General features: G+C 41.9%; 1 protein-coding gene across 8 annotated transcripts in view; it reads right to left on the reverse strand.

Moving 5' to 3' along the window:
* Positions 1–27,628, reverse strand: part of adam22 (ADAM metallopeptidase domain 22) — a 230,863-nt gene that overhangs the window by 150,866 nt on the left and 52,369 nt on the right. For all 8 annotated transcript variants that reach the window (XM_078416827.1, XM_078416844.1, XM_078416837.1 and 5 more), the window contains exon 5: positions 2,860–2,942. In XM_078416827.1, the coding sequence (XP_078272953.1) occupies positions 2,860–2,942 (83 nt within the window). The remainder of the gene's footprint in view (positions 1–2,859; positions 2,943–27,628) is intronic.

Genomic DNA, 27,628 nt, shown 5'->3' on the forward strand with positions numbered 1-27,628 from the left:
AGTTACATCCTCAAAAAATTCCAGTAGATTTGTCAAGCATGATTTCCCCTTCGTAAATCCATGCTGACTCAGAATGATCCCGTTACTGCTATCCAAATGCTCAGCAATTTCGTCTTTTATAATTGACTCCAGCATCTTCCCCACCACTGATGTCAGACTAACTGGTCTATAATTCCCCGTTTTCTCTCTCCCTCCTTTCTTAAAAAGTGGGATAACATTTGCTATCCTCCAATCCACAGGAACTGATCCTGAATCTATAGAACATTGAAAAATGATCTCCAATGCTTCCACTATTTCTAGAGCCACCTCCTTAAGTACTCTGGGATGCAGACCATCAGGCCCTGGGGATTTATCAGCCTTCAGTCCCATCAGTCTACCCAAAACCATTTCCTGCCTAATGTGGATTTCCTTCAGTTCCTCCATCACCCTAGGTTCTCCGGCCCCTAGAACATTTGGGAGATTGTGTGTATCTTCCTCAGTGAAGACAGATCCAAAGTAACGGTTTAACTCGTCTGCCATTTCTTTGTTCCCCATAATAAATTCCCCTGCTTCTGTCTTCAAGGGACCCACATTTGCCTTGACTATTTTTTTCCTCTTCACGTACCTAAAAAAACTTTTGCTATCCTCCTTTATATTATTGGCTAGTTTACCCTCGTACCTCATCTTTTCTCCCCGTATTGCCTTTTTAGTTAACTTTTGTTGCTCTTTAAAAGAGTCCCAATCCTCTGTCTTCCCACTCTTCTTTGCTATGTTATACTTCCTCTCCTTAATTTTTATGCTGTCCCTGACTGGAATTTAATTTGCACAAGGAATGATTGGATACATAAAAGCTGCTCTTCTGTGCAGAAAAGACTGAGACAAGATTTAATTAAGCTATATAAAACTACGAGGGACTGAGATGCAGTTAATATATCTGACCTATTTCCCTTAGTTAAAGGATCAACAGCTCTTAAGGAGCCATAGATTTATGAGGAATATATTTTTAGAGCGGGATAGACTAGATTTCACTGCCTGAAAATGTGATAAAGGCAAAAACACTCATAAGAATAAGATTAATCAATGTGCTTTGTGTCTTCTCTGAGATTCAGTAAGATCATGGCTGATGCCTTACCCAATACTACTTTTCAACACTAATCCCACATTCCTTGCCCACCTTCTTTGCTCACGCTCCAGACCTGTTCTGCAGACTCTCTGTCTCCACAACACTACCCGCCCCCTCCCCATTCCACCTATCTTTGCATCACCTGTTAACGTGGCCACAAAGCCATCAATTCAATCATCCAGATCATAAATCAATCCACTTCTGTCTTAAATGAACACAGATTGTACCTCCATATCCCTCCTGGATAGAGAATCATAAAGATTCATCGCCCTCAGTCCTGAACAGTTCCCCTTTTATTTTGAGACTTCGAGTAGCAAAGGAAACATATTCATGGTATGTCTTCTTTCAAGCCCTTTCAGTATTGTACATATATTTTAGTGTCCGCTGCATATGGCCAGAAATATTGTCCCTTTATGACATTTGTTCAGAGAAATTTTGCGTCTTCCCCTCAATCAAAATATAAATCTGCTGCTTTCTCAGTTTGGGGTACACTAAAATCTGAACAGAAAGATTTTGGGGGAAAAAGACCACGCAAAGAGTGCTTGGTATCTGAAATGAGCTGTCAGGGGTGGTGATGGAGGCAGGAACAGTAACACCATTTGAGAGGCTTCTCAACAGGTATCTGAAGGAGTGGAGCATAGAGGGATTTGGAGTTAATGCAGACAAGTGAGATTAGGCCTGACGGTCAGGATGGACGCTGTGTGTCTGTTTCTATGCTCTACAACTCCAAACAACCCTCATATCTTAATTTACACTCTTTTTTCTCATTTCTTGAAGTATAATTCAAACAGGAGGGAAAACCGTTTTAGGGTATAGCCACTAAAATAATTTCTGCACGATGCATGATACATTCTGAATTGACCAATTTCCCTCCTAGGATAAATAAAGATCTATCGTATCGTATGTTCACAAATCTCTGAATGTTTCTAATGGACATGGGATCAATGTAACATTATTTATAAATGCGATTTTAAACTTGTTATATGACATCGAACAGACCAAATGCTAAACTAGCCTTGCAAGTACTAAAGACTTATATTTTAACTGACATCTTCATAAGCTTTCTTTAAATAAAATTTCCTGATTAGAGGAAGGTGACTAACATTGCCTTATTATTTAAAAATTAAAGGCGACGTGCTTAGTAACCTCCATAAGGAGTCTTGGATTTTCTGTGATAAAGGCTTAGCAACCCCAGAAGAGTGCTATAAATAGTGCTTCCATCTTATTGGAGGATGCACAGTGGTTCAGCCATGGTGTCTGTGGGCAATCGGAAAAAGCTCTAGAAAATATTCTGCACCAGTGTAACCAGCAAAGGGTCCAGTGTAAAAGGTACAAGACTAAAGTAATTGCTGTCCCTTTTCACGTTGCCAATTTTCCGCCATTATTTCCCGTCAGAATCTCAAGCTCGTTTCCCAGGGTCTGCAGAAACTCATACAGGAATTGTTAATGAAATAATGGATATCACCAATAAAGATCATGGAAGCCAAGGCAAAGAGGAAATAACCCTAATAGCTGCCTACTCCATCACAAAGCCGAAAGCAAAACTCGGAACAACTCGTGATCATTCCCCCGCCCCCCCCCCTCCCCCTCACTAAAAGCTTAAATAAAAACACATTTTTCAGATAGACTCTCCTCCCCAACCTCCAGTGCCAAGACTCTTCCACGGTAGTTTCTTCTTAAATGTCCACATATTCCAGAGTTTAGATTGTCAATATAAAAACATTAAATCCAAAAATTTAAAGTATCATGCAACTTACTGTAGTCCATAGCATGTTGAAAGGGCCACAGAGGATTCAGCATTTCCTTGAATTTTGCCATGATAATAACAGTGTTCTCCTCCCTGTAATTAAAATGAATCAGTGTCACAATGTATTGTGCTCTGTATTTTTGAACATTTCATTGCAAAAGATCAGGACCAGAACTAAAAAAACAGAATCATAGAATAAATAATACATTTTCTAGTGGCATTTCCCAGATTAATCTATGTCACAGGTTCAAACTTGGAAAAATCAAGTAAATTCCACCATGTCTTTTTTTTTGTGTAGGATAACAACAACATTCCTGAAAGCAGGGTGAACAAATATTCAGTGTCTCCATCTTAACAGTTGCTTCTTGGAATTCGGAGTTACAATACTGTTTGATTTGGGAAAGAGAGAAATTGGAGAGGGGCAGTGTTGCAGTGCTAATTGTTTAGGTGCCTGAGCTGTCACTGTTGCCGGAGCGGTCGGTCGCTGTTAAAATTCCCCGCTGCTTATTTTGGCTTTTTTCCCCAGAGGTGCCAGAGTGGCGCTCCAGCAGCACTGCACCCCTGGAGAGGGGTCCTATCTTGCCCTGTAAGGTGCTGAGAGTGTCAACTACGTTAATAAAAGACAGAACTAATGAATAATGAAAAGGTGAACAATGCAGACCAGCCCTCATCTGCTGTGTAAAACAGAGTGCATGTTTAAAGGCAATGCCATTACATAAATAGAAAGTACTGGACCAAGTGGACCCATTGGGCCCCAACCTCTCCTGCATTGGTGCAGCACCCTCTACTCCCCCCCCCCCCCCTCCCCCACACCCCCTCCCTTCCCCCTCCCCTCCCCTCCCTTCCCCCTCCCCTCTCCCTCCCCCTTCCCCACTCCATCCCCCTCAAACCCCCTTATCCTCCTCCCCCGTCCCTCCACCCGCCTCCCTCCCTCCCTAGGAGATAGATTTAAACTTTAAAATGTGAATAACTTTAAAAATATAACACCGATTTCAATGAAACTTCTTCCATTAGCACCGAAGGGACGACGGTGAGTAAGGTGGGCCTAAAATTGTTGCGCTATCGTGTACCATTTTTGGCTGTAGTTCAGGAACAAACAAACAAACAAACAAGAGTTATAGTATATAGATAAAGACTGGTTGTGGAACTTTAGGCAGCTGAGAGCATGCAGCACAGTGATGTGCTGAGAACAGAATCCCAATGTCTATACAATAGAAATAATGAACTCTTGACATCAATGGCAACTCAGCTTAGGTGCTAAAAGTGGAGAGGTGCTCCAGGAGATTAAGTTAAGCAATTACACCTTTTTTTCCTCACTATAAATTCAATATTTAGGAAAAAGGAAAATCAGAACACCAGTGGTTGAAAAAAGTTCTCAGTTGCACGAGTTAACTGCGTAGTATGTACTGAACAGCATTTAAAACTATATGAACGTAAGAAACTTGGACAGCAGAAGGTTATTCAGCTTTTTGAGTCTGCTGCACCAATTGGTAAAATGACGGCTGATCTTTCATCTCTGTGTTATTTTATTGTACTGACCCCAAAGCGCTTAAAACCCTTAATTTTGAGACAGTGATTCCCCAGTGTTAGACAACCCAGCCAAGGAACACATCATCTTGCATCTGCACTGCTAAGACATGTATGAACTTTGAATGTTTAATAGAAAGTTTAGCTTAGTTTAGTTTAGTATTGTCATGTGTACCGAAGCACAGTGTAAAACACTGTACATGATTACAGTCATGCTGTTCACAGAGTATGGATACAGGATAAGGGAATAATGTTTAGTGCAAGATAAAGTCGAGTAGGTCCGATTAAAAATAGTCCGAGGGTCTCCAATGAGGTAGATGGTAAGTCAGGACCACTCTGCAGTTGGTGAAATTACCTATCATTCTGCTAAATGATACAGGCCCAAACTACTTCATCTTTTTTTTAAACACAAAACCCAATGCCACCAACCAATCTGTTGAATCCTTGTTACATTCTCTATCCTATCAATATATTTTGAAGTGGTGAGCAAGATTTGTACACAATGCTCCAAGTTCTAACTAAAGCCTATATATTTACAGTCAGGCACCATTATTCCTGTAGTCAAATCCTCTCACAATAAAGTTCCACATACTGTTTGTTCTCCTTGTTTGCTGAAAACTCATACTTAAAGTGGATTTAACTTGCAATGAAATATGTACAAGAATAGACAGGTTCTATAGAACAACATTTTTCATTCTGAGGACCTTTCTTAACATCTTAAAATAGCTGCATGCTTCAAATTAATAACCTAGTACCAGCCATGCAGGAGCCAGGAGGTATAAATGTTCATAGTGACAGAGACATTAACAGTGACAGTGACAGAGACACAGTGACAGAGCTTCTGACCAGATGATAGTCTCATAACTCCAAGTGAATGAACTGTTCAATGCATTGGTGAATCCTTTCTGCCTGTTTTATGAGTTTTGGTTCTTTGCTAATAAAATACTCAACTAGTTCCTTTTTAAATGATTGATTACCAATCAATAAATATAATTTCTAATCCTTAGCCACACCTTCAAATCAACATTTTGGAGGGGATGTCAATGAAGTAAACAATTGCATTACACTGTCTGTGAAATTTGACTTTGTTAGTGATGCCCTTTCCTTGTCACCTTCTCTATGAGATCTTTGGTAAATGACTGATTAGCATATCCAATCTGTTATTTCCAGCACACCCATCTGTTGAGAGCACACACGCCATGGATTAGGTTTCATTATCTTTCACTTGAGAGGGCAATTCGTCAGCCTCTATGTAGTGGCAGTGGAACTGCAAGAGACAATTGGATATGAAACTGGTCACGTTTTTTTCCTCATGGCTGCCACTCACACTCTTCAATTTAAGCACGGTGAAGTGCTATCATCCACTTCATGCTGGAGATCACTTGGACTCAATTCAAAAATATGCACAAAACACCTCCCATTATTGCCCAATATGTGCAGTGGAAAATATGTTCTTTGAGAATTCAGGAGAAGCTTTGTGGACATTAGGGCCTAGAAATTGTAATGCACCATTTAATCCACACTACATTCACTGTATGGCCAGAGCACACCAACAATCCTTTTGCTCGTGGCCCTACTGTTTCTTGTATAAGTAGGGAAGGACGAAGGCCTCACTCATTACAGAATTAGCATTACTCATTAGCATTTCCCCAGCATGCTGCACCCACCAGAGGGACTGGGCCAGGTTCTGAGAGAGAGTCATGATTTGGGTTCACAATTTTGGAAGCAAGTATAGAAAAAGGTTTGGAATATGAGATAGTGGATGGATGTTGGCACCTGGATGGTGGAAGACAAATAACTGAATATGTTCTGGCACAACACAGGGAGTGTTAAAGGACAGTCACGTCCAGGATCAGATGGAAAGAAAATGCTTAGGTTAGGAAAATACAGATACTTTGGTTAGTGAGGAGGTATGCAGAGGCGAGAACTCTTGTTTATTTAGAAAAAAGAAATAGACAATAGGTGCAGGAGTAGGCCATTCGGCCCATCGAGCCAGCACCGCCATTCAATGCGATCATGGCTGATCACTCTCAATCAGTACCCCGTTCCTGCCTTCTCCCATACCCCCTCACTCCGCTATCCTTAAGAGCTCTATCCAGCTCTCTCTTGAAAGCATCCAACAAACTGGCCTCCACTGCCTTCTGAGGCAGAGAATTCCACACCTTCACCACTCTCTGAAAAAGTTCTTCCTCATCTCCGTTCTAAATGGCCTACCCCTTATTCTTAAATAGATAAAGTCAGAAGAATTCTTCCATTAGTTCTTGAGAATAAAGGGGCAGGAAAGTGACAGGAGATAAATAAACAGCAGCTTCAGGTAAACATCAGGGGGATTTCCGACCTGGAATGAAAATAGCATGGAGTTAAAAGGCAACACAGGGCATCTCAAGTTGCATTACTGGTGAACGTTTCATAACTATAAATGATTGTGGACAGGCTCAAAGAGCAATAATGGGCTTAGAAAGGACAGATCAAGCTGAAAATGATTTACGAGAAGACTGGACTAGCAATGGGAATATTTAAAAAGTCGATTGGGATTTAGCAGAGTTGGCTTGAGCAAAAAGCTAAAGTAAAACATGGGGCAATCAGTTTCAAGATCCAATTCTGTCAGATACATGTTTATGATCGTATATCACTTGAGCTTCACTTGTCAAAATCATCTCTAGCCACTACTGTTGGCTTCACTCCAAGTTCAAAAGAAGACAGTATTATGAAATGACTACTCTTATTCCCTCTTTAAAATTGGTATGGATCTGAGACATATATAAGTCAGGATGAATTTTTCAACATTTATTCACCTCACTAGTTAACAAAAAATGAATGAACTTGCATTCATTTAGCTCATTTCATATTCTCAGGACATCCTGAAACTCTTCACAAACTATAACAGGTGCCTTATGATGTGCAGTTAGATTTAGGTAATTGAAGGTAATAAAGGTAACAGGTAGAATGCATCCTAGTCATGCCATGCAACCATGTAGAATGGTGTAGAATCAAAGAATCATACAATTGTGACATTCCAGACTTCATGTTACATTCCAGCCATTCAACTCTTCAGGCCTAATACAATAGAAATCTAGTTAGTCCCATTCTCCATTTTTTTTCTCTTACTATGACATGGCCAATTTCCTCGTGAGAGCTGCTTCCACCACCCTCTCCGTGATTTACTGCTACACTTGCCCTGTATATCTCCTTTAAACTCTCCCCCTCTGCCCGCTAGTTTTTGACATTTCCACCCTGGGGAAAAAAGATTCTGACTGTCCAGTCTATCTATGCCTCCCAGAATTTTATAAACTTCTCTCAGCATCCAACACTCCAGAAAAAGTTATCATGTTTGTCCAACCCCTCCTTTCAACTGATACCATTTAATCCAAGAAGTTTCCTGGTAAACCTCTTCTACACCTTCTCCAAATCCTCCACGTCCGTCCTGTAATGAGGTGGCCAGAACTGCACACAACATGTGGCCTAACTGAAGTTTTATAAAGCTGTAACATGTCTTATTGACTTTTATTCTCTAGCCCAGACGGATGAGGGCAAGCATGCATTTACCACTTCGTCGCCACTCTATCTTTCATTCTGTGTTGTTAGTTTCAGGGAGCTATTGACTTGGACCCCAGTATCTCTCTCTACATCAATGCTGATAACAGTCTTGCCAGTAACTGTATACTTTTCGCTAGATTTGACCTCCCAACTTGCACACCTTACAGTTGATGGGATTAAACTCTATCTTCCATTTCTCTGCCCATATCTGTAACTGAACTATATCCTGCTGTGTCCTTTTATGGCCTTCTTCACTGTCCACAACTCCACAAATATTTCTGTCCATTGCACATTTACTCATCAACCCATCTACATTTTCAACAAGGTCATTTATATATATCACAAACAGCAGAGATCACAGTACTGGTCACTTACAACGCGTCACCTCTTATCTGTAAGAAGAACAATGCACACTACTTTAATTCATCCTTGCAATCATTATTTATTTTAAATCTTTTCTGGATCTTTTCCATTACCCTCACTTCCTATAATGCAGTGGTCGGAATTGGTTACAATTCTAGTTGTGGTTGAACTCATGTTTTACAGAGATGGAGAATGTTCTCCTGACTTTTGTACTCCATACTTTTGTTTATAAATCCCAGAATGTCACATGCTTTCTTAAAAATAATCTCATCAATCTGATCCAACAACTTCAGAGATTTGTATACTTATACAATCTGAAATCTCCCCAACGGCACTTTTTGGGAATTGTACCCTTTTGTATTACCTTAACCTCAGAGAGTGGTGAAGGTGTGGAATTCTCTGCCTCAGAAGGCAGTGGAGGCCAGTTCGTTGGATGCTTTCAAGAGAGAGCTGGATAGAGCTCTTAAGGATAGCGGAGTGAGGGGGTATGGGGAGAAGGCAGGAACGGGGTACTGATTGAGAGTGATCAGCCATGATCGCATTGAATGGCGGTGCTGGCTCGAAGGGCTGAATGGCCTACTCCTGCACCTATTGTCTATTGTCTATTAACTATATGGTATCAATAAGCACTCCTGTGTTACATGTTTGCTTACCACATGCACATCCATTGAGAAATCTTTCTGTATATTGGAAACTCTATTATTATATACTTCATCGTTTACCATAATTCCACCTGTTGAATCTATATACTAAAACTCTTGTTTGTATGTTTGTTTGTTCCTGAACTACAGCCAAAATGGTACATGATAGCGTGACAATTTTAGGCCCACCTTACTCACTGTCATCCCTTTGGTGCTAATGAAAGAAGTTTCCATGAAATTGGTGTTATATTTTTTAAGTTATTCACATTTTAAAGTTTAAACCTATCTCCTAGGGAGGGGGTGGAGGGAGGGAAGGGGAGGAGGGAGGATAAGGGGGGTTGAGAGGGATGGACTGGGGGGGAGGGGGAGGGGGAGGGGAAGGGGAGGGGGGGAAGTGGGGGAGGTGAAGGGGTGAGGGGGAGGGGGTGGAGGGGAGGAGGGAGGGGGAGGGAGGGGGAGGGGGGGGGGAGCAGAGGAGGGAGGGAGGGAGGAGGGAGTAAGGGAGAGGGTGCTGCACCAATGCAGGAGAGGTTTAGGCCCAACGGGTCCACTTGGTCTAGTTATCTCTAAATTTAGAACTAGTGACTTTCAAACACAAATGCAAATATAATAATGCTCCTAGAACCATACCATCCTTCAATACAAAACGTTTCATATTCCCAGGCAAATGTCACATCTATGTTGCCACAGTTAACAAGCTTCATCACAGATATGTTAACTACTTTGCCCACATTCCAATATTTCAAGTTAGTTAAGCACAATTTGAATTTAATAAATCCACACTGGCTTTCTGTGATTAATGGACCCATGTCAAAATGATTGTTAGTTTCTTCCTTGTGTGTTGGATGTCGTCTACATGGACTTTAGTAAAGCCTTTAACGAGTTCCCACATGGGAAACTGGTCCAAAAGCTCCCCATGGGAGCCAAGTCAAGTTTACACTTTGGATCCAAATTTGGCTTGATGTTAAAAAGCAAAGAGAGATGGGAGAGTGTTTCTTTTCGATTGGAAGCCTGTGATCAGTGGTGTTCCTCAGGAATCATTGCTGGAATTGTTATTGTTTGATTCTTACATTATCAATTTTGATATGATTAGTAAGTTTGCAGATGACATGAAAATTGATGGTGTTGTTTTACAAACGGAGGATAATCTTAAATTATAGGAAGATATTGATCTGTCATTAAAATAGGTAGAGCAACAGCAGGTGGAATTTAATCCTAATAAGGTGACCTGATGCACTTTTGATGACTAACAAAGATAGGTCATACACAATGAACAGACGAGCTGCAGGGTGAATCGAGGAACAGAGACCTTGGTGTACAAGTCCAAGGATTCCTGAAGGCGACAGCAGGGCTAGATAAAGTGACGTATGGGATACCAGCTTTGCTTAGCCAAGGATAAAACATAAGAGCTGGGTTATTATTGCCGAGCTTTGCAAAAATTTGGTTAGGCCACAGCTAGGGTATTGTTTGCAATTCTGGACACCACATAATAGGAAGGATGTGATTGCACTAGAGAAGATGCAGAGGAAATTCACTGTGATATTGCATGTACAAAAGACAGGAGATACTGGAATGTGGGGCAACAAACAATCTGGTCGAGGAACTCAATAAGCTGACTGTCATCTGTGGGAGAATGGTTGATACTTCAGGTCAAAATCAGCCTCAGGGCCTTGATGTTGACAATTCCTGTCCCTCAAAAGACGCTACTCAACTGACTCAGTTCCTGCAGCAGATTGTTTGATGCTTCATTACAATGTTACCGGGGATGAAACTTTTCATTTACGAGGAGATAATGAATAGACTTAGTTTGTTTTCCTTAGAGTAGAGGAGATTGAGGAGGGAACTGATAAAAGTAAACAAAGTAATGTTTGGGGAAAATCTAGAGCCATACAGCATGGAAACAGGCCCTTCTGCACAACATGCTTATGCCAACCAAGATGCCCCATCGAAGCTAGTCTCATTTGACCCACATTCCTTTAAACATTTCCTGCCCATGGACCCATCCAAATGTCTTTCAAGTGATGCTATTGTACCTGCCTCAACACTCACCCTATCTATTTCCCTCATGATTTCCTACACTTCTATAAGATCACCCCTCAGCCTCCTGCACTTCAAGAAATAAAGTGGTAACTTCTCAAACCCCTTTCTAATAACTCAGGCCATCGAGTCCTGCAAACATCCTCATCAATATTATCTTCACTCTTTCCAGCTTAATGATATATACAGCGCCTTCCATAATGTTTGGGACAAAGACCCATCATTTATTTATTTGCCTCTGTACTCCACAATTTGAGATTTGCCTCTGTACTCCACAATAGAAAAAAAATCACATGTAGTGCACATTGTCAGATTTTATTAAAGGCCATTTTTATACATTTTGGTTTCACCATGTAGAAATTACAGCTGTGTTTATACATAGTCCCCCCATTTCAGGACACCATAATGTTAGGGGCACAGCTTCACTGGTGTTTGTAATTGCTCAGGTGTGTTTAAATGCCCCCTTAATGCAGGTATAAGAGAGCTCTCAGCACCTCGTCTTTCCTCCAGTCTTTCCATCACCTTTGGAAACTTTTATTGCTGTTTATCAACATGAGGACCAAAGTTGTGCCAATGAAAGTCAAAGAAGCCATTATGAGACTGAGAAACAAGAATAAAACTGTTAGAGACATCAGCCAAACCTTAGGCTTACCAAAATCAACTGTTTGGAACATCATTAAGAAAGAGAGCACTGGTGAGCTTACTAATCGCAAAGGGACTGGCAGGCCAAGGAAGACCTTCACTGCTGATGACAGAAGAATTCTCTCTATAATAGAGAAAAATCCCCAAACACCTGTCTGACAGATCAGAGACACTCTTCGGGAGTCAGGTGTGGATTTGTGAATGACCACTGTTTGCAGGAGTCTTCATGAACAGAAATACAGAGGCTAAACTGCAAGATGCAAACCACTGGTTAGCTGCAAAAATAGGAGGGCCAGAATACAGTTTGCCAAGAAGTACTTAAAAGGGCAACCACAGTTCTGGAAAAAAGTCTTGTGGACAGATGAGATGAAGATTAATTTATATCAGAGTGATGGCAAGAGCAAAGTATGGAGGAGGGAAGGAGCTGCCCAAGATCCAAAGCACACCACCTCTTCTGTGAAACACGGTGGTGGGGATGTTTTGGGCTGGGCATGTATGGCTGCTGAAGGTACTGGCTTACTTATCTTCATTGATGATATAACTGCTGATGGTAGTAGCATAATGAATTCTGAAGTGTATAGACACATGCGATCTGCTCAAGTTCAATCAAATGCCTCAAAGCTCATTGGCCGGTGGTTCATTCTACAGCAAGGCAATGACCCCAAACATACTGCAAAAGCAGCAAAGGAGTTTTTCAAAGCTAAAAAATGGTCAATTCTTGAGTGGCCAAGTCAATCACCCGATCTGAACCCAATTGAGCATGTCTTTTATATGCTGAAGAGAAAACTGAAGGGGACTTGCCCCCAAAACAAGCATAACTAAAGATGGCTGCAATACAGGCCTGGCAGAGCATCACCAGAGAAGATACCCAGCAACTGATGATGTCCATGAATCGCAGACTTCAAGCAGTCATTGCATGCAAAGGATATGCAACAAAATACTAAACATGACTACTTTCATTTACATGACATTGCTGTGTCCCAAACATTATGGTGCCCTGGTGTGGGTGGACTATGTATAAACACTGCTGTAATTTCTACATGGTGAAACTAAAATGTATAAAAATGGCCTTTATTAAAATCTGACAATGTGCACTTTAACCACATGTGATTTTTGTATATTACAAATCTCAAATTGTGGAGTACAGAGACAAATAAATAAACGATGGGTCTTTGTCCCAAACATTATGTGCACAATAGCAGAGTATCCTAAACTGAACACAGCACTCAACTCCTTTACTCAATTTGCTCACACTGACCAACATGTTTCATCCACACTAGTCCCACCTGCCAGCGTTTGGCCCATATCCCTCCAAACGTGTCCTATCCATGTACTATCTAATTGTTTTTTAAACGTTAAAATGGTCCCTGCCTCAACTACCTCTTCGGGCAGCTCGTTCCATACACCCACCACCCTTTGTGTGAAAAAGTTACCCCTCAGATTCCTATTAAATCTTTCCCCCATCACCTTAAACCTATGTGCTCTGGTTCTTGATTCCCCTAATCTGGGCAAGAGACTACGTGCATCTACCTAATCTATTCCTCTCATGATTTTATACACCTCTATAAGATCACCCCTCATCCTCCTGCACTCCAAGGAATAGAATCACAGCTTGCTGAACCTTTCCCAATAGCACAGACCCTCGAGCCTTGGCAACATCCTCGTAAAAGTTGTATATATGAAATAAATAGCCACAAGAAATTACAGTCTCACTCCAAAATATAGCATGTCAGGAGATGGTAAGAGGAATACAGACAATTAGTCTATTTTCTACATTACAAACTGTTCTCGGGATATTTTTGCAATTAAATATATTGATCCAAGTACAATTTAGATTGATCAATGAAGTAGTAATCAATTAAACAAAATAGCAAATAAAAGCTGTTTTATAAATAGCAAATAAAACCCATCGTTTCTTTTTGATGCTGGTGAAAGAGATGTAAGAAAATAATTAATCAGTGGAATGTCTCCACACAATAAAACTGAAAATGATGGGAATGTTTCCCAAATCAGTCCTGATGGGGAAAGATAGGATTTGCTTTGGGTGAAACACTTCTTCAGATCATATTTCCAATCTGATTGTTCATTACTGCATACTGCATGTGCAGAAAACATCTGTCCTGGTTCAAAATTATGCTCTATTCCACATTAGTAATTATTGCAATTATATCCCCACTGATCCCCTTACCAGCCAGATTGTTGCTCAGCTTTAATCTGCACCCAATTGTCAGGTGTCAATTAGACAACTAGAGAGCGGTCCTGACCTACCATCTACCTCATTAGATCCCCCATGGACTATCTTTAATCAGACTATACTTGACTATCCTGCACTAAATGTTATTCCCTTATACCTGCGTCGGTAGACTATGGACGGCTTGATTGTAATCATGCATAGACTTTTCACTGACCGGATAGCACGCAACAAAAAAGCTTTTCACTGTACCTCAGTACACATGGCATTAATAAACTGAACTGAACTAAACTAACCTAAACAAAAGTACACAATTGAAGATCAGTTATCATGCCATTGCTAGTATGACACCACTGTTTCCCATTCACCACTTTATTGAGGAAGAGATCCTAGGCCAACAAATGATTGTTTTTCAGTGTACCTCAATTCCGACTCTTCAAGCCTCTCACTGAACCAAATTTGGGGTGTGGTTTTTATTGTAGCCATTGAGGAGAAAGTGAACTGTCAAGTTATTTATCTCCTGGAAATCCTGATCTTACTATCTAGGATTTTAAAATATTCTCCAGAACAGGGTCAATTGTTCAGGTCGGTCATTGCAACCTGTCTATGATTATAACAACAATTTTTGGGAGGCCAGACAAAATCATCCAGAAGGAGGTATCAGAAAAGCCACTTCACTGGCCCAAAATATCCATCCCTGGCTGGTAGTGCTAAAGATGCAACAGGCCAGGCTTCCACCATCCAATTCCACCGAAGTACTTTATAATTCCAGTACTTTAAAGTTCACAAAAGAAAACTCCATTTGAAGGCTCCACTACTCCAAAACTTCAGGATCATCCCTGGAAGAGATAATATTCTGCTGCCATCGTATGCTTTGAATTTTGCAGGGAAGAGGGCAAAGTTCTGAAGAGTCTTGGACCAGAAAAAGTTTACTTTGTTTGTCTTGGCATTGAAACGACTGGACCTGTTGAGTGTTACAGCATTTTCTGTTTTTATTACATGGGAAGATCTTTTTTCCTTGCAAAATAATTAGCAGCATTTTTAAGTTCATATAAGTCATCGGTGCAGAAATAGGCCATTCGGCCCATCGAGTCTACTCCAACATTCAATCATGGCTGATCTATCTTTCCCTCTCAAAACATTCTTGCGTTTTAATTATTTTCATTTTAGGAATGTCTGAAAACTAGTCAAAAGTCAATGAGAATTGTTGAAATTTTGAGGTCCACTCTAGCTCTCACTTCTTCGAAGGTTTGTACATTCCTCCCATTCCCTCCTCCTACATAGACTGTTCTCAAGTCCACGGAGAGCTAATAGGGATAGCCCTCCAAGTCCAGCCTAGATAAGTGCAAGCAGTCATCAGGTCCAATCCATCAGCTGTATATGCCTACAGTGTTGCAATCATGCCGCATTCGCACAAAGCCTTAGTGCAAACAATCTCACTGTCATTCTGTTTTGGAGGCTTGTGTTCATTTTGTTAAGTTTGATTACCAGAGTATAATGACCGTATTAATCTGAAAATAATGATAAGGATAATCTACACCTTCAGACTTCAATTGGGCTGCAGCAATTTACAGTTATATTGACGTTGCCCTGTGTGATACTCTGAAGAGTTTGAATGAAATCGTATTTTCTATTTTAAAGATGAGGCAGCCCAATAAAATAAATGGCTACAGCTTTTACAATAAAATTTAAAACAAAATTTCAAGCAGACATACTTCCCATCACTTGGCAAGACTTTAAACCATATAAATGTAGGAAGTGGGAAAGGGGAATTAATAGGCCATTCATCTTACCTTTTGTCACATATAACCACCTAAAAATCTCTAGAAATCACTGGCTTCAGTAGAAAATTCATTAAAAAATTCCTAACATATTTTTACGTCAGAGATATTAAATGATTCTGATACCATGATAAAAAAACAGAACCTTGCAAAATCAGTTATGTTCTTGAGGGAGTGTTGTAGAGGAGAGGGATCTGGTGGTGCAGGTACATCATTCCTTGAAGTTAGCATCACAGGTAGATAGGGTGGTCAAAAAGACTTTTGGCACATTGGCCTTCATCAGCCAAAGTATTGAGTTTTGACTTTGGGAGGTCATTTGCAGTTATGTAAGATGCTGGTGAGACCCCATTTAGATGTTGTCAAGCTGGAATGTGTGCAGAGAAGATTTATGAGAATGGTGTCAGGACCCGAGGACCTGGGCTATAGAGGGAGAGGTTGAGCAAACTAGGACTTTCATCCTTGGAGTGCAAGTGGATGAGGACTGTTCTTATAGAAGTGTATAAAATCAAGAGAGGAATAGATTGGGTAAACACACAGTCTTTTGCCCAGAGTAGGGGAATTGAGAACCAGTGGACATAGGATTTAAGATGAGGGGGGAACACATTTAATAGCAACCTGAGGAGTAACCTTTTTACACAAAGGGTGGTGGGTGTATGGAACGAGCTGCCAGAGGAGGTAGTTGAGGCAAGCACTGTTCATAAGTGATAGGAGCAGAATTAGGCCATTTGGCCCAGCAAGTCTACTCCTCCATTCAAGCATGGCTGATCTATCGCTCCCTTCTAACCCCATTTTCCTGCCTTTTCCCCGCCTTTTCCCCATAATCCGACACCTGTACAAAACAAGAATCTATCAATCTCTGCCTTAGAAATATCCATTGACTTGGCCTCCACAGCCGTCTGTGGCAATGAATTCCACAGATTTACCACCTTCTGTCTAAAGAAATTCCCCTTCATCTGCTTCCTAAAGGAACGTCCTTTAATTCGGAGTCTATGACCTCTGGTCCGACTCTCCCACTAGTGGAAACATCCTCTCCACATCCACTCTATCCATGCCTCTCACTATTCGGTAAGTTTCAATGAGGTTCCCCCTCATCCTTCTAAGCTCCAGCGCGTAGAGACGCAGTGCCATTAAATGCTTGTCATATGTTAACCCATTTATTCCTGGGATCATTCACATAAACCTCCTCTGGACCCTCTCCAGAGCCGGCACATTCTTCCTCAGAAATAGGGCCCAAAATGGCTCACAATACTCCAAATGCAGCCGGACCAGCGCCTTATAGAGCCGCAGCATTACATTCCTGTTTTTGTATTATCGTCCTCTTGAAATAAACAAATTACACTATTGCAACATTTAAGAAGCATTTAGCTGCCAGAGGAGGTAGTTGAGGCAGGGACTATCACAACATTTAAAAAACATTTGGACAGGTACATGAATAGGATAGGTTTAGAGGGATATGGGCCAAACACAGGCAAGTGGGACTAGTGTAGATGGGGCATGTCGGGCTGAAGGGCATGTTTTCATGCTGTGTGACTCTATGACATAAGAGGTATTATAATTCCTTATTAGGCTAATTTGTAGAGAAGCATTGATACAATTATCGATCTTTAAATATCCCAGTTCTATTTTAGTTTTATATTTTTGCAACATACACTATTAGATTTAATTCTAATCATTATTCTATTATAACATGAATATACCAGTTGTTTCATATAAACGCATGTAATTTAAAGAAACCTCATTAATCAGGTTGCTGAAACTGCTACACTTAATGGAGTGGGTGATGGTAAACAGCATCTCCAACTCTAAAATGATTAATTAAGGCAAAAAACATCTGGAAATATATAAGATATTTCAACAACCCAAGTGCACAATTAAGATTTGAACCATCTTAAAAGGATGTTGAGGGCTGCTGAAACTCGTGGTTGCTAATTATTTTAAATCCCCTTCCCATTACTAAGCTAACAAAACGGAAGAACAACATCTCATATTCCACCTGGGTAGCATACCACCAACAATATGATCAGTCTGCCCGTCCTGAAATGTCATGTATCCATGTTCTCCCGAGATGCTGCCTGACCCGCTGAGTTACTCCAGAATTTTTGTCTTTTTTTGAAAACCAGCATCTGCAATTCTCTGCGTCTCCAACAGTATGAATATTGAATTCTCCAATTTCAAATAATAACCCCCTATGCCCCCTTCTTTCTGCTCTCCCATCCGGTGTGCACATGTTTCTCACCCCATCTTAGTCACCCTGCTCCTCTCTCCATGCCTGTATGCTTATATACCACCCTGTGTCCCTGATTTCTCACACAATACCTCCGCTCAGTGATTTGTACCAAATAAATTGCATAACGTGTGGCCTGACAATCTGCTCGACATTTGCTGTTTGCCAATACCAAGCCTTCTTGCAACCTAGATCTCCTGCAAATCTAATCATCAGAAGGGCAGATAATAAGGATGAAACTTCGAATGGAAAGCTGGGTTAAATCCACAGCTTCCAAAGGAGTAATATGCCTCATCCATGTTATAATATCTAGATGCATGATGTGTAGACTTCTGCTGACACAGTTGGGTGTGCTGTTTGACCATATGGCTGTTCCTGTATGTGTGTTTTTCATAGCATCTCAATTGGCTTGCTGTTAGTCGAACAAACGGCAAAACATGGAAGAGACTGTATCACAAATAGCAAAGATTCAGAAATAATAAAATGGGTACTCTCTTAAAGGAGGTCCATCTGGAAACCTGCCGCATAATAGCACGTATGTAATTGGCATGCATCACCAAGTTCAGGAGAAAAGGTACTTTGGCCAATTTTACTCCTTCTCCCTAACTCCCTCATAAATGTGCACAAACTTCACGCACAGCACTATATGGTACATGCAGTTTTGTGGTTCTTTCATTTATTGTATCCTTGTGTTATATCTTTGACGATGCAGCCAGTGTCTATTTCCCACAATGGATGCGGCTTGACCCGCTGACTTCCCCCCGCACTCTGTTTTATTGCCCAACATTCCAGCATCTGCCGTCTCATATGTCACAAGAGAGACTGTTTGATGTCCCACAGCACCTGGAGCTCCTTAGACCAACTTGTGACTATCAATGCACCCAGCATGCTGTTTGGAGTCTCGAGGGTCTGCCATGGCTGTGGAAAAGTGTACATGTGGAGAGAAGCAAATGCTGAAACTAGCAGAGGAGAAACAATATGGGCTGAAGTGTTGACAAAGCAACGGCTAATTATTGTCCTCCACACTCTCATAAGCTCAGTCATACTGTAATGATCTGCGCTGTCCTTTTCAAGGTGAATGTGATAAATATGATGCCTCTTAGAAACAGCGCCTTTGCCCCTTTGTCACTCGACAGCTGACCGACTGATTTGGCATATGTCATTCTTGATGTCATAATCCCTGAATAGTAGAAGTGGTATCGACAAATCTACCTCCAACAGGTGACCTCGCCATATGACAGCTTCACGTGTTTAGATAATGACAGTGGCATTTAAGAGGCTTTTAGATAGGCACGTGGAAGTGCATGGAATAGAGGGATAAAGATTATTCCCCGCTACAGGAGAAGCAGTCAAGCCGGCAGACTGCAGCTGAAAGAAAGATCCAGTCCGGACGTCGGCCGAACGCAAGACCCGGTGCAGCCGAATGCAAGACCTGGCATACCATGACCTACAGGGGGTATCTGCCGAGCTGGCCCATGCCTGCACCTGGCGGACCGCAGACTGAAAGGGAGAGCCTGCCGAGCCGCGCTGTTTATCCTCCGAAGACCGGAGACGGGAGGATGGAGCCGGCGCTGACGAAGGACACGACAGGAGAGGAGTTAGGTCCATCTAGGAGAGCAAACATAACCAGGGTCGGGTTTACTGTGCCGGCTGCAGGCTGCAGGGAACAAAGGTGAACGGGCAAGGAGAGGACGTCGGTTGCTGGTCGACCAAGGAGGGCAATGGCAGGAGTGCCCACAGCAGCCTTGGGCTTGCCCGAAGCTGGCACTGCTCATAACAACTGGAGCGTGTGCTGGACTTCGAAAACAGCGGCAAAGCATTGCACTTGCATGCAAGCTCAGTAGACTATTTCTGCACAATTGCTAATCGGGGATGGTATAGTGATACTCTATTGGACTGTTTATAAGGAAATAATCTTACTGTGGCACATGTGACAATAAAGCACCGAGGACCATTGATGGACAAGCATATGAGATCAGTTTCACTTGGCATCATGTTCGCACAAACAAAGTTGGCCGAAGGCCCCATTCCTCGGTTGTATTGTTCTATGTTCTATGTTAGAAAAAGCAGGAAATGCAACAATCATCAGAAACCAGAAACGTCCTAAGTCTGTAAATGTATGCACTGAGTGTACAAATTGACTGAGTTAGATACTCTCCAAAAATAAATTTAAAAAACCAACAGGATCCCGAACATAATTTCTCATCCTGCTCATTTGGTGAGCCCAAGAAAAATGACAACTGAAAATAAAGCTTAAATAGGAAAGAGAAGCAATTCAAATAAACAGTTCTGGGCTTTGGTGTGATTTAATATAACTTGTGGAATCCAAGATAGATGTTGGAGTCCATGCTCTCCAAAGGTATCTACACAGACAGCTGTAAAAATACAGCTTAATCTCTGCACAATAGCTTATGTAAAACCAGACAGAGAGTCAGAGAGTTGTTTTTTAGTCAGAGAGTTGTGAATCTGTGGAATTCTCTGCCTCAGAGGGCAGTGGAGGCCAATTCTCTGAGTACATTCAAGAGAGAGCTAGATAGAGCTCTTGAGGATAGCGGAGTCAGGGGTTATGGGGAAAAGGCAGGAACGGGGTACTGATTGAGAATGATCAGCCATGATCACATTGAATGGTGGTGCTGGCTCGAAGAGCCGAATGGCCTACTCCTGCACCTATTGTCTATTGAAATATCGTAGAAGCAGCCATTCCAGGCCAACTGGTGTAATTTCCCATCTTCTCCCATTCTACCAAAGTCAGCTATGCTCCCAAGGGTATCAGTGGGTCCAAATATCTAGCGTTTAGAGTGCTATGTGCACAATAGTTGTCTTTTTCATTCAATTTCTGAAAAGGGAAAGAAGCTCCCTAACAGTCTAGATGGAACACATGAATTAAATAACATTTTCCAATCAATGGTTCATCGCAAACAAATATATGGAAACGTTCTTCATTTGTAGATGTGGATATCATTGCAAGGACCAATGGATGATGCCCTTGCCATACTGCTCTTGCGAAGACAATTATGAGAAGTCTTTCTAAACTGCTCTAGACCTTCGGCTTAAATTACACCCACAGGGTATTGGATTAAACTAAGTGGTTCACTAGGTCAGTCACTGGACAGATGTGAGCATGGAGTAATTTAAAGGCCAGACCAGAATAGGAGATCCAATTTTCTTCATTAGAGGTTATTGTAACAATCCTGCAGTTTCACTGTAACCATTGTTCACTCTGCATTTATTTACATAGAACATAGAGCAGTACAACACAAGAAACGGCTCTTCGGCCCATAATGTATGTGCCAAACATGATGGCAAGGCCATTTCTTATCCAACTGCACATAATCCATATCCCTCTTTTCCCTGAATATCGATATGCCTATCCAAAATCTCTTAAATGCCACTATCCTATTTGCCTCAACCACCTCCCCCAACTGCACTTTCCCAGCATTCATCACCCACTGTGTAAAAAAGTTGCCTCACACATCTTTAAACTTTGCCCCTTTCACCTTAAAGCTGTGCCCTATAGTACTTGAGTCCAACTTAAATCCATTTACTTAAATTGATTCAAGTTCTTGACTTTCCATTGTGTTATTTCAACTTATGACTTCAGATCATGAGCATCGCCCTCGGGATGTACCTACGAACATAACCATGATGCCCCCAAGCTTTGTACAAACAATGCCAGACGTTGAAAGGATGTCGATAAAGGAAAAACAAAAATATACACATAAAAACAAGAATATGCTTGACCTACTGAGCTCCTCCAGCAGTTTGTTTTTTGCTCCAGATAATAGCATTTGGAGTCTCTTATGCCTCCAAGAATATATCACCCCATATTTTAAATGAACTATTAGAAATCAAAGTGCAAGTTGGTTTTTCTGATTTATTTTTGCAGTTGGTCTTTATTTAATGTAAAATAATCTGAAGTCATATTCCATTTTGTCACTACACAAGTTCCTTTTCCTGCTCCTGAGCTTTTACAGATTGGCTGTATGTGGTTCAAAAAACTGTCTTAAAATAACAGGCTATAATTATCTTTATTGCCCAAATTTTTTTCACGCTTGTGTTTCCATGGTAAATTATAGAACATAAATTATTTTCACACAAAGGGTGGTGGGTGCATGGAACGAGATGCCAGAGGAGGTTGTTGAGTGAGGGACTATTGCAAAGTTTAAGAAACAATTAGACAGGTACATGGATAGGACAGGTTTGGAGGGATATGTGCCAACAACAGGCAGGTGGGACCAGTGTAGATGGGACATGTTGGTCAGTGAGGGCAAGTTCGGCTAAAGGGCCTGTTTCCACCCTGTATGACTATGACTCTACCAGATGCAGCATAACAGTTTAGTTACGTTGGACTTTATTTTTCTTGCATTTACAAATTACCATGAACTTGAGAGGTGCTTTCATGAAGGGGAAATCATGCTTGACTAATCTTCTGGAGTTTTTTGAGGATGTAACAAGTAGAATGGATAAGGGAGAGCCAGTGGATGTGGTGTATCTGGACTTTCAAAAAGCCTTTGACAAGGTCCCACACAAGAGATTAGTGTGCAAAAATAGAGCACATGGTATTGGGGGTAGGGTATTGACATGGATAGAGCACTAGCTGGCAGACAGGAAGCAAAGAGTAGGAATTAACGGGTCCTTTTCAGAATGGCAGGCAGTGACTAGTGGGGTGCGGCAAGGCTCGGTGCTGAGACACCAGTTATTTACAATCTATATTAACGATTTAGACGAAGGAATTAGATGTGACATCTCCAAGTTTGCGGATGACACAAAGCTGCATGGCAATGTGAGCTCCGAGGAGGATGCTATGAGGCTGCAGGGTGACCTGGATAGGTTGGGTGAGTGGGCAGATGCATGGCAGATGCAGTATAATGTGGATAAATGTGGCAAAATGTGGCAAAAACAGGAAGGCAGATTATTATCAGAGAGGTTTCAAAGGTTTCAAAGGTCTTTTATTGTCACATGTACCAATCAAGGTACAGTGATATGTGAATTACCATACAGTCACACGAAAAAAAAGCAACAAGACACCCAACTACATAAAAGTTAACATAAACATCCACCACAGCGGATTTCCCACATTCTTCACTGTGTTGGAAGGCAAAAAAGTCCAATCTTCTTCCTCTGAATGGTGTCAGATTAGGAAAAGGGGAGGTGCAACGAGACGTGGGTGTGCTTGTTCATCAGTAACCAAAAGCAAGCATGCAGGGTATAGCAGGCAGTGAAGAAAGCTAATGGCATGTTGGCTTTCATTGCGAGAGGATTTGAGTTTAGGAGCAAGGAGGTCCTACTGCAGTTGTACAGGGCCCTGGTGAGAGCGCACCTGGAGTATTGTGTGCAATTTTGGTCTCCTAATTTGAGGAAGGACATTATTGTTATTGAGGGAGTGCCGCATAGGTTCACCAGGTTAATTCTCGGGATGGTGGGACTGACATATGATGAAAGAATGGGTCGACTGGGCTTGTATTCACTGGAATTTAGAAGGATAGAAAACATAGAAACATAGAAAATAGGTGCAGGAGTAGGCCATTCGGCCCTTCGAGCTTGCACCGCCATTCAAAATGATCATGGCTGATCATCCAACTCAGTATCCTGTACCTGCCTTCTCTCCATACCCCCGATCCCTTTAGCCACAAGGGCCACATCTAACTCCCTCTTAAATATAGCCAATGAACTGGCTTCAACTACCCTCTGTGGCAGAGAATTCCACAGATTCACCACTCTCTGTGTGAACAAAAACTTTCTCATCTCGGTCCTAAAAGACTTCCCCCTTATCCTTAAACTGTGACCCCTTGTTCTAGACTTCCCCAACATCGGGAACAATCTTCCTGCATCTAGCCTGTCCAACCCCTTAAGAATTTTGTAAGTTTCTATAAGATCCCCCCTCAATCTTCTAAATTCCAGCGGGTACAAGCCGGGTCTATCCAGTCTTTCTTCATATGATAGTCCTGCCATCCCAGGAATCAATCTGGTCAACGTTCTCTGTACTCCCTCTATGGCAAGAATGTCTTTCCTCAGATTAGGAGATCAAAACTGTACGCAATACTCCAGGTGTGGTCTCACCAATGCCCTGTACAACTGCAGTAGAGCCTCCCTGCTCCTATACTCAAATCCCCTCGCTATGAATGCCAACATACCATTCGCTTTCTTCACTGCCTGCTGCACCTGCATGCCTACTTTCAATGACTGGTGTACCACGACACCCAGGTCTCGTTGCATCTCCCCTTTTCCTAATCGGCCACCATTCAGATAATAGTCTGCTTTCCTGTTCTTGCCACCAAAGTGGATAACCTCACATTTATCCACATTATAATTTGCCCACTCACCTAACCTATCCAAGTCACCTTGCAGCCTCCTAGCATCCTCCTCACATCTAACACTGCCCCCCAGCTTCGTGTCATCCGCAAACTTGGAGATGTTGCATTCAATTCCCTCGTCCAAATCATTAATATATATTGTAAATAGCTGGGGTCCCAGCACTGAGCCTTGTGGTACCCCACTAGTCACTGCCTGCCATTCTGAAAAGGACCCGTTAATTCCTACTCTGCTTCCTGTCCAGGTGCATTCTCACCAGGGCCCTGTACAACTGCAGTAGGACCCCCTTGCTCCTAAACTCAAATCCTCTCGCAATGAAAGCCAACATGCCATTAGCTTTCTTCACTGCCTGCTGTACCTGCATGCTTGCTTTTGGTGACTGATGAACAAGCACACCCACGTCTTGTTGCACCTCCCCTTTTCTTAATCTGACACCATTCAGAGGTAGAAGATTGGACTTTTTTGCCTACCATCACAGTGAAGAATGTGGAAAATCCGCTGTGGTGGATGTTTATGTTAACTTTTTATGTAGTTGTGTGTCTTGTTGCTTTTTTTGGCCGGCGTGGAGTCAGTGGGCCGAAGGACCTGTTTCCAAGCTGTATCTTTCAATTCAATGAGAGGGGGAGGGGGAATGTTTAGATATGTTTCGACAGAGCATCATGGATGCCTGGAATGTAAATGATGGATGATGGTGCAAGCAGATATAATAGTGGCATTTAAAAGGCTTATAGACAGGAACATGCATATGCTTGGAATTGTGGGATATGGATCACATGCAGGCAGAATGGATTAGTTTTATTTGGTATCACATTCGACACAGACATCATGACCTGAAGGACTTCTTCCTGCACTTTACTGTTCTGTATAAAATTTGTCCGTGCTATCATGTACTTTGATGACAGTTCACTTTTCAAGACTATTTTTTTGCCATCTAAACAAGTATGAGAGAATAAATTTGCCTGCCAAATGATTAATGTTATTCAGATCCAGAAGCACTTGGAATGGATCTGCACTGTGATTCCATTAAGGACTGCACTTTGTATTATTTAATAGTTTTATTTAAACCGTAATTCATATTGGCTGCTTGGGAATGAAATAAATACATATTTTATTATTCCTCAAGGTCATAGCTACTTTGAACTCAAGCAACACGACTTTATTTCCTGTAACAGATGGCATCTGAGATTGTCTGGCTTGTTTTTATCCATTCACAGGCATTGACAACGGTGGCATTTGGCATCTGAACCTAATTGTTCTTGAAATGAGGAAGAATTAGTAGTTAACCAGATTAATGGGTTTGGCATCACAAGAAGATCAAACAAGGCAACATGAAGGAAATTAGTGGACCACATTGTTTCCATGATAGTGCTGTCATTGTCACTCTTGTTATCAGCTTTTTAATTAGTGTACAATTTACAGAAGTTTGTATAATTAATGACTTGGTGTTGTCTGAATCTATGTGCCTGTGGTGATGCTGCTGCAAGCAAGATTTTCATTGTACCTGCACCTCACTGTACTTCTGTATATAACAATAAACTCAACTTAATTCTAGGTTATTTCATTGTTTTAACTCTACAGCTGCCACAATGGATTCAGAATGCCAGACATTTATGGGATGTGGGCATCAATTCACTGCCTCAGAGTGGAATTCACTGCCTCAGAAGGCAGTGGCGCCAAGTCTCTGAATACATTCAAGAGAGAACTAGATAGAGCTCTTAAGGATAGCAGAGTCAGGGGGTATGGGGAGAAGGCAGGAACGGGGTACTGATTGAGAATGATCAGCCAATAGACAATAGACAATAGGTGCAGGAGTAGGCCATTCAGCCCTTCGAGCCAGCACCGCCATTCAATGCGATCATGGCTGATCACTCTCAATCAGTACCCCGTTCCTGCCTTCTCCCCATACCCCCTCACTCCGCTATCCTTAAGAGCTCTATCCAGCTCTCTCTTGAAAGCATCCAACGAACTGGCCTCCACTGCCTTCTGAGGCAGAGAATTCCACACCTTCACCACTCTCTGACTGAAAAAGTTCTTCCTCATCTCCGTTCTAAATGGCCTACCCCTTATTCTTAAACTGTGGCCCCTTGTTCTGGACTCCCCCAACATTGGGAACATGTTTCCTGCCTCTAATGTGTCCAATCCCCTAATGATCTTATATGTTTCAATAAGATCCCCCCTCATCCTTCTATATTCCAGTGTATACAAGCCTAATTGCTCCAGCCTTTCAACATACGACAGTACCGCCATTCCGGGAATTAACCTAGTGAACCTACGCTGCACGCCCTCAATAGCAAGAATATCCTTCCTCAAATTTGGAGACCAAAACTGCACACAGTACTCCAGGTGCGGTCTCACCAGTGCCCGGTACAACTGTAGAAGGACCTCTTTGCTCCTATACTCAACTCCTCTTGTTATGAAGGCCAACATTCCATTGGCTTTCTTCACTGCCTGCTGTACCTGCATGCTTCCTTTCAGTGACTGGTGCACTAGGACACCCAGAACATCCCCTCCTCCTAACTTGACACCATTCAGATAATAATCTGCCTTTCTATTCTTACTTCCAAAGTGATTAACCTCACACTTATCTGCATTAAACTGCATCTGCCATGTATCCGCCCACTCACACAACCTGTCCAAGTCACCCTGCAGCCTTATTGCATCTTCCTCACAATTCACACTACCCCCCAGCTTAGTATCATCTGCAAATTTGCTTTTAATCCCTTCATCTAAGTCATTAATGTATATCGTAAATAGCTGGGGTCCCAGCACCGAACCTTGCGGTACCCCACTGGTCACTGCCTGCCATTCTGAAAGGGACCCATTTATCCCCACTCTTTGCTTTCTGTCTGTCAACCAATTTTCTATCCATGTCAGTACCCTACCCCCAATACCATGTGCTCTAATTTTGCCCACTAATCTCCTATGTGGGACCTTGTCGAAGGCTTTCTGAAAGTCGAGGTACACCACATTCACTGACTCTCCCCTGTCAATTTTCCTAGTTACATCCTCAAAAAAATCCTGCCTAATGTGGATTTCCTTCAGTTCCTCCATCACCCTAGGTTCTCCGGCCCCTAGAACATTTGAGAGATTGTGTGTATCTTCCTCAGTAAAGACAGAACCAAAGTACCTGTTCAACTCGTCTGCCACTTCCTTGTTCGCTATAATAAATTCACCTGTTTCTGTGTTCAAGGGACCCACATTTGTCTCTACCAATCTTTTTCTCTTCACATACCTACAGAAGCTTTTACTATCCTCCTTTATATTCTTGGCTACCTTCATGCTTCATCCCAGTTCCCAGCCATGATCCCATTGAATGGTGGTGCTGGCTCGAAGGGCCGAATGGCCTACTCCTGCACCTATTGTCTATTGTCATTGGCAAGGCCAGCATTTAGACCTACTTTGCCCTTGAGAAGGTGCTGGTGAACTGGCATCTTGAACCACTGCAGATGTGTACTAGTGTAGACTAGTGTAAGAAAATAACTGCAGATGCTGGTACAAATCAAAGGTATTTATTTCACGAAATG

Source organism: Rhinoraja longicauda, chromosome 2 (genome assembly GCF_053455715.1).
Source record: "Rhinoraja longicauda isolate Sanriku21f chromosome 2, sRhiLon1.1, whole genome shotgun sequence".
Lineage (NCBI taxonomy): Eukaryota > Metazoa > Chordata > Chondrichthyes > Rajiformes > Arhynchobatidae > Rhinoraja > Rhinoraja longicauda.